General features: G+C 35.9%; 1 protein-coding gene across 1 annotated transcript; it reads right to left on the bottom strand.

Annotated features, from left to right (window-relative positions):
• Positions 1-262: 262 nt before the first annotated feature.
• On the bottom strand, positions 263-6,052 carry LOC149413174 (epithelial serine protease-like). Its single transcript, XM_089645425.1, has 5 exons — positions 5,999-6,052; positions 5,352-5,403; positions 2,915-3,007; positions 1,528-1,673; positions 263-460 (listed from the first exon to the last, which is right to left on the bottom strand). The coding sequence occupies exons 1-5, from the start codon at positions 6,050-6,052 to the stop codon at positions 263-265; spliced, it is 543 nt and encodes a 180-aa protein (XP_089501551.1).
• Between the last annotated feature and the right edge of the window lie 2,851 nt (positions 6,053-8,903).

Below are 8,903 nucleotides of genomic sequence, written 5' to 3'. Positions count from 1 at the left end.
ATTCGTAAGTCTTGCTATTGCTACGTTGACTGTTAGGTTTGAATGTGTTGACAAAAATGGTTCAACAACAAAAAAAACTGGATGATCCTTACAATGGATGAACAAATGAAATTGTCTGGTAAGGTTAGGTGGAAATAAAATGTTTTATTAACTGTGGGATAGATGGTACATTAAATAATAACAAATATCAGTTTTCGTCCATAAAAAATACAGTATCGGGTAAATTTCAGGATACTAAAACATGCATTCATTCTGCTTTTCGTCATTTTGTTTCCAGAGATCCATCTTCACTGGTGAAGCTGATGCCAGAAACAGAGGTGATCCAGGAGATGAAGAAGTTGGGTCTGACGAAACCAGATGGCGCGTTGGCGTTGCAACCAGCACTGCTACCGAAGCTGACGACTCCGATAAGGATATCCTCGTTGGCTCCACGGAGGATCAGTGGGCCACCGCTGTCACCCTAAAGAAGACAAACCGTGTAGAACTTTCTCAATCTTTTAATTTTACAATTTTGGAGGCGGGTATGGTTACCGCCGCCCCGGGAACCATTCATTTGATAACCAACACCATTGTCATAGGTCATCCCAAGTGATTCGCTACGTTTGGTGACTTACACTTGCCCGGGTTCATGAGTGGGGATTGTCTAAGCCTTGGCGGCGGATACGTCTGCCCAGCTGCTGGTCGGCTAGTACCACCTGAGTGGCGGATCGGATTTGGATAAACTGGTTGAGGGAGATCTTTTTACCTCTCCAGCGTAACTCTATCTACCCATCACCTTGCACTTAAGTTGGAGGGATGAATTCAAACATCCCGCCCTCATACATTTTTCCTTCCCAAATCTTCCTTTCCTTAAAAGAACTCTCCACACAGCATTGCCAAATGACATAGGCCCTTAGGTAAATCATTTTCCTCAGAGTCTTCTGTGTGGAGCTAATGTAGTAGAACTAAAAAAACACGTTTTCCTTTTGTTCCACTGAACGTAGGTAACTGAGTGGTATAGAGAGGTCTGATTTGATTTGCAGAACTGTATTCAAATCCTGGTTTTAGAAAATATAGATAACAAAAAAAAATCCATTTGGGACAGCCAAATCGATAACAAATAGAAGAAATTAATTGCAATTGTTGGAGACTTCAGAAACCAATTTTGAAAGAGGTCGAAATGAACACGAACTGTTCACTCTTTTAAATTGGATTGTGAAATGTCTGATTGGTTAAAATCTTACTGGAATAGTATTTAATACTGTATTTCACCCTGTAAACGAAAATTTTAACATTTAGATGGTGAAAATGTTGAACCAGAAAGAATATCAGAAACACGATATTCCATTTGATCAACATCAGCTGCTCTCTGTTTGGAAAGCAGCTGCAGAGGCTGTGCAAGAAGACACTGGATCCGAAAAGTACGGACGCTGCTGAAGGGGTGTCGGAGTTGTCTTGTAGAAGCACTCACCAATTGGTTCGACCTGGAAAAGGGAAGAAAATTATGCCGATGGTATTGATAAATTTTGAAGAGGGGAGACGACTTACGGCGCAAGATCCCTGGGCTTCGCTGAGGATTCCGCTACCACAGATGGTGGAGCTGATGATGACACTGCTGCCGTAGGTCTGGGCGCACTCGGTGTTGGCAATAATGGTCAAGTTCACGAAGTTGAGGCTGGGGGAGACGGAGCCAGCTAAAAAACAACAAGTATAATGTAAACGAGTATATTGCCAATTTGGAATCTACAATATAAACTTTACATAGATAGTATAGAACGTACCCAAAACAAATTTATAAAATATATTACCTCCAAATTCAACAATAACTTTGTACATTTGAAATTTTGCAGCAAAGGCGAGTAGTAGCTGACTCAATATTTATACATAGAATTTTAAATAAAAACATCGACTGTACCGAATTTCTGTCCCTTATTAATTTTAACATACCTTTGAGACGTACACAACATACAGTGCTGTTCCACACGTTTAATTATAAATCAAATGCAGCATCTAATTTGCCAATCAACCGTACTCTTCATACTCTAAATGATATTTGTCTAAACTCAAACATTGACATTTTTTCGGATTCACTGCCTAAATTCAAACGTGGCATCATGTCGATAATATAAACTGTTCAATGTGCATACACATATATACACACACACACACACACACACACACACACACCCTCACACACTCACACACACATTACACACACCTATATGTATACTACACACGTCACCTGATAATTAAGGTCCCCAACATGAAGTACTAATTCCTGGATATTGTTTCATCACTGTAAAACATGTACTATTTGTTTCTATAATATAAAATAAAATAAAATCAAAATAATTTTATGTTTAGCCATAAAGAAGTTGGACATCACGTATGTTTCAATTGTCATACTATGAAATTGATTGAGAAAAACAAATAGATCTGAGATAACTGCCAGATTGGGATGAGTGAGAATCACAAAGATTCGGTAAACCTGGAGATTTTGGGACGGGACTATGTCCAAAGGTGGATTCGGACTTATGAACAAAAATAAGTAGGGATGGCAGGATTGATAAGAAATTCTTGTACAGTTTGAGAGAGTTTCTTGTTTTATGTTGAGCGGAAGCTGGCCAATAGTTCTAGTTCTTGATGCGGTGAAAACCCATAACGTCAAATATATTTTTGTTGTTGTTGTTTTTAATAGAAAAAAGGTTTCAAATACACAATGGAAAACTACTTTTTTAAATCGAAATATGCTTAGGAATCGCTGTCTGTCAGGTACAATATTATGATCAATCCGTTCCAGGTTATTGTGTAAATACCTACTGTGAGTATGATGGTGTCACATAGTGTTGGGGCTAACTAAAATTCGTAATAATATATGTTACATTAAAAACATCAGGAGAAAAACAGAGGTAAGAGAAGATTCCAAAATACTTACTGTTGTAGGTGACTCCAAAACCGCTGACGATGGCGACTTCTCCTGTGTGAAGGTCGCTCTGTGAATCGACAATCCTGATTGGTTTAATGTTAGCTGCAAAGGGAATTATCTTATAGTTTCTAGTTCTTATCTTGACACTTGACACACGTAAGAACTATTAATGGTATCCTCGAAGGTGGCATTGATCTGCTGTAAACATATCGGATAAGATATAGATACCTAATTAAGATCATTATCGCGGCGTACACACTTAATAAAATTGAAATCAATCGAGGGAGATATTCATTGACTCTTACCTTTGTGTGTAAAACGTGTTAGATATCAGTTACGAAAACTAACTAAAATCTAAATGGCGTGAAAATTAGATTAAGGCACTTAAAATCATAATAATAAAAGCTTTTGGATTAGTTAAGTGCAATGGATTGTGACATTTTCTTTTTGAGATATAACCTGCCACCAATTTGATTGTGCAATAATTTACAAATTCCATGCAGTAAATTCCAAAAATTAAGCTCGCGAATTGGTCAAATATTTTCCCGATTTTTTAACGATTGTCTGGCAGATTCCAGTTTCCACTCCTAAACAAAACAAGAATAGTTTGATAATTTTTAAATCTATTTGTGATATTATGACCATGAACATGTCTGCATTGTTGGAGTGGTTAGTTTCCTACCGGTTGTGGAGACGGTCTGACCGAGATCGATGAGGGCGATGTCGTTGTTTAGATTGCTTGGGTTGTAGCTGGGGTGAACGTACATGTCGCGGGAGGTGATCTTAATGGGGGAAGAAGCGTACCATACATTTCCCAGGTGAACCTGAGTCTGGAAGCGCCTGAAATTAAAAAAAAATGTAAAAAAGTAAAAGTAAGTAATATTTTTTAATGATTGACTGGCAGATTCTTTTCTACGCCCAAACAAAACAAGAAAAGTTTGATAATATGAAAACTGATTAGTGAATGTCTGCCTTGATAGAGTGGTAAGTTTTCTACCGGTTGTGGAGACGGCCTGGCCGAGATCGATGAGGGCGATGTCGTTGTTCAGATTGCTGGGGTTGTAACTGGGGTGAACGAACACGTTGCGGGAGGTGATCTTGATAAGGGAAGAAGCGTACATTTCATGTTCATATTTAAAATAACTGTAAATCAGCCACAAAGATGTTGGGTTGTGTCAAAAACAAATTCGAGGAGTTGACCAATTTTGCAGTTCTAAGGCTGCTTTACTCTAACTTAGTGCGTAGCATTTTCGAGAGTGGATCTTATGTATGGGGGCCAGAGGACACCGTCTATGTACTAATGGTCGAAAAAGTACAAAAGAAATATTTACGATACTTCTACATGAGAGATTTAAGTTTTTATCCATGACTTTATCTGCAGCCTTAGTTCTAGGTTCAATAGGATGAAAATAGGATTCTCAGATGTCCCGGATAATTTCACGCTTGATTCTTTCCAGGTGCAGAACTGATTTATCAGTAGTGACTGATGCCCCTGGGAAGACGCACTGGTTAATTAACTGCCTCACAGGAAATATGGATATTTTCCACATGTCCCACAACAAATTCAAGCACTAAAAATTATTTAATCTTTAACTGTGTGCGCTTATGTGTACCCTTTTTTCACACGTGTACGTTTATGTCAAAATTAAATTTTAAATTTAAGACGAAAATGGGCAAAAACAAAAATATCCCAGGTCAGTGACGATATTGGTTTCCATATCAATCTGTATGGAAGGCATTTCTAGAATTCTTCTTAATTCTATGGTATATTGTGATTGGTAAAGGCGGCAATTGATACATGAGACAGTCTAGAATTAATACTCCACAAGTTTTTAATGTATGAAATAGATTTACTGTTGGTAAAGTTCGTCATCACGACCCAAATGACAGAGTAAGAGAGTCGCATAGCGAGGTGGCCCATCACCGGGACAAAAGTGAGAATTTTTGGAATGGATGAGAAGTTTACAGGTAAAGGCAATGTCCGGCAGTCACTACCCAGCTGCTGCTGATGAGGGAGCCTCCACAAGCGTAGTTGTTGCCGCTGTTGTCAGAGGTGATTAGGAAAGCCTGGTGGGGGAACTGCCCGTTTACTGCTGCCCAGCCCTGGAAGATACGATCATCTAAAACATAACGATTATCATAAAAAAACATTAAATTTTATACATTTCCCACAACTACTTTATATTGTAAGTTACTATTCTTGTTCAGAAATACGTAATTTTGGCTCCCTTCAATCAATGTAGAAGATACAATTTCGACCTTAATTTTATTCGTCACCAGGAACTTGTCAAATTTAATAATTTTATTTTTACATTGATAACAGATTATGATGTAATAACAAATACTAAAAGGCAAGTTTGATTCATAATCGATTGTTTTCATTCTGAACAGTGATTTGAAAATTGGTGTAAAAGATATAGTTTTTGATTTAGATTCCGTAACTCACCGAGCATATCCCTCATCTGTTCGGGTATGGCAATTCCGTGCAGAGGCTCATCCTGTGGAAAAATAAAGACAAAATAATACATTGAAACAATCAATCCACAGCACTTTAAATGACGTTGACAAAAAATTTTTAACGAACGAAAAGTTGAAAGAATAAAAAAGGCTGTGATTTTTATTATTTCAAAGATTGGTTATGTTTAGTTAAAACTATGTACAGAAATGGGGAAAACACGCAGTACAGAAAAAAAGATTGTTGGTGCTGAACTGTACACCAGAAAGATAGGATAGAAGATAGAATAGATAGGATACCAGAAACAAGAGATGGAGGGATTACTCAAATAGATCCAGAGGGATTAAATAACAGGCATCCTTCTAACGCATTGAATAGTTGGGATTAGATTCTAAACGAATCTGAATTGTATGAATAGGGACATATTCAAACAAAATAACAAACACATCGTAGAAGAATGTTCCGTTCACCAGTTTCGGGAGGCACATCTGTTCTGAATCAAGTGACTCCAGATACCGTCGATTGGCTATATAATCTCAGCATCCCACTTCAACTTCCACCATCTCTCGTCCACCATGCGAAGAAGAATAGAAAAGAAAGAGCAATGATTGGTGAGATGTCAAAAATATCTTTAATACCTGGAAGGCAGAGGCTAAAGCCACGAACAAAGCGAACAAAATCAATAACTTCATGGTGCTGACTGTAGCTAATCAATCAAATAGTTTTATTATTAAATTATTTATTATCTGCGTTTATCTTCACAGCGTCACATTATCTGCGCAGGAATCACTAAATAATTTATATTCTTTCAAATCTATACAAGCTGGTGGAATTGGTGCCACTGAGCTTTCTTGTACCTACAAAAGTTTTGCACCACGGTCTCCCTGAAATATTTTGTGGTTGTTTTTTGGTAAGCTCCTTGGTTTTGAATCAATAGGTTGAAGGATCATATGTACAAATAGTTAAAGTCAGACATCTGATAATGTCGTTTATATATGTATACCGCTCTATGATCCTTTGAATTTTCCATTGAAAATAACAAACTTGGTTACATTAAAAAAATATTGAAATATGCTAATTCCAGAGAGTAACGTTATCGTTCTAGTATTTTCTGTCTTTTTTGTGTTCGTACAAGACCTGTGAGAAGGAAGTGACGTGCGTAAATATTTTTTATTTGTTTAATTTCAAAAAGTGAAATTCCGTACATTCTGAATATCAAGTGAAATACCACTTGTTAGAAAGATGATGTTCGATTTGGCTTTGACTAGGTTTAGTAACAAAATCCTAATTCCCAAGTATTTTCAAACCTTCCTTTATCCTTCTTTTTCCCCTTCCCCTCTACCACTAACCTAACAAAATTTTTAAATATGGATCATTAAAATAAGAATTAAATTATTCAGTACGAAAATAATAAGTGTAAAGTTATAACTAGATAAAACATTGTGTCTATTATTAGAATATTGTTATTTTATTTGACTATCATTCCGCCATCCAATTCCTAAGTACCATTTTTTTTTAAAGACATTACACGGACATTAGGTTTTGAAAAAACTTTCTCCTACTATAATACACAAATCAAGAAAGTAAAAATCACTTCATGAAGATTTGCAAGATTAAACATTATATTAGGGAATGTGAATCATTTCCAAAATTCATGTCATAAGTAAGAATTTAATCATATTATAAAGTACATTTTTACTAATAAATAAGCCCCTAAGCCTATAAAGTTTTTGTTTCATGTAAAAACCAACACAAAATACTACAACGATAAAAATGAAAGATCATTTAGGCATTTTGCTTTTTTTGATTTTGTTTAACCTTTCCCTTACTGTGCTAAAAAAATACACGCGTTACGGTGCAGTGTAGTCAATACACATCTCAAAATAAGCGATTTAATATCGGAAAAATATGAATATTCATAGCTAATCGATTATGTTTATTATATTTTATATCAAAAGTGATAATAATTGTAATTTAATTGCTGAAAACATGAAAAAACCATCGGCAGATGCTAAAGAAACGTGCGAGGGGTCCACATCTAACAACGGTTCGCGGCCGACTGGCGAACTGGCTAACACAGCTGTGCGGTCGTAGGTATCGATGGTCTAAATCAAAAACTACAACTGCAGAAGTGTGGATGTCTCATGTTCCCGCATAGCGAATAAAAGCGGGACATCAATTGCGTGTCATTTCCTCGCACATTCTTCGCGTATTAGCATCAAACAGTTGATTGTATTGGTGTATTTGTTCCCGATTTTTAACAAAAAACTCTGATTTTTAATTGAATTTGAAAACTATTTAATATATTATTTTTTTAATTCAGTGCATAAATGTGTAACGGAGGAATACCTAAATTCTGAACCCAGAATTTATTAAATTTATAGAGTTATTAAAGTTATTAGAAGCAATGTGTAGTAAATACACACCACAGATGAGGAAAGGTTAAGCACAGAATTGTTCCAATAACAATTTTTTATATTTATCCACAAGTGATGGAATAAATATGCCTAACGACTCAGCATATTTATAACTTTGGTCATTAGTTGATCGACGCGTACACAATGTTAGTTCCAAATTATTGGACTGAAAATATCATGATTTCTAGTAATTCGAATAGGTAATCAAAAATTTATTATTGTAAGCAATTCAGAAATATAACATATAATAACATGCACCATTCAAAATTGTGTACAGAAATACCCAGCCAGTGAAAATCCTTATGTCTATCAACTAGAAATCTAATGATAGTGTATTGCGCTTTATCTTCATTTGGAATAGTAGAATGACGCAGCATCAAACCACATAATACGCCTGTTATATGAATTGTTCAATCCACTTATTATATGAATTGCTTTCTGAATGCTCATGGCAACCGGTCTGTCAAAGTTCAACAGACATAAATGCATTATGTACAAATTTTTATAATTCAATTTACAATATATTCGACAAGTGTATACCCATTTCCACACCTCGCACTACGGCACACAGAGTATATCCTAAGTGGTACACCAATAGTATTATTTCAAATATTTACATATTTTTCATAAGAAATGGAAAAAAACACGTCACAACTTGGACTATGCTAGTTTTTCAGCCTATCGCTCCATCGTAAAACACGAAATCAGTGAAGCTTTTAAAAATCATTTAACTTCAATGGAAGAAAAATTATCTATCGATCCCAAACAGTTTTGGAAGTACATTAAGGATCTAAAAAATCCAACAACTCATTTAAGTCTATGATTCTTGACGGAGAGGAATTGACTACTGATGATAAAATCGCTAATAGTTTTGCGACCTTTTTTTCATCTGTTTACAAAAATGTCCAACCAACTCTCAATATTGACTCTACCCTTCACACTGAACAGATTGGACCCTCATTCGACCTGGTCAGTATTTCAGAAAAAGATGTTAAGGAGGCACTCTCAAATTTAAAGAAACCTCACTCCATCGGTCCTGACAATATTCCAACATTTATACTAAAGGGTTGTTCCGACCTTTTAATACCACCATTATGTCATCTCTTCAATGTATGCCTAAAAAACG

Source organism: Hesperophylax consimilis, chromosome 22 (genome assembly GCF_061612785.1).
Source record: "Hesperophylax consimilis isolate HC1 chromosome 22, BYU_Hcon_1.0, whole genome shotgun sequence".
Taxonomy (NCBI): Eukaryota; Metazoa; Arthropoda; class Insecta; order Trichoptera; family Limnephilidae; genus Hesperophylax; species Hesperophylax consimilis.
The sequence above is the reverse complement of the archived record's forward strand: the minus strand, read 5'-3'. Positions and strand labels throughout refer to the sequence as shown.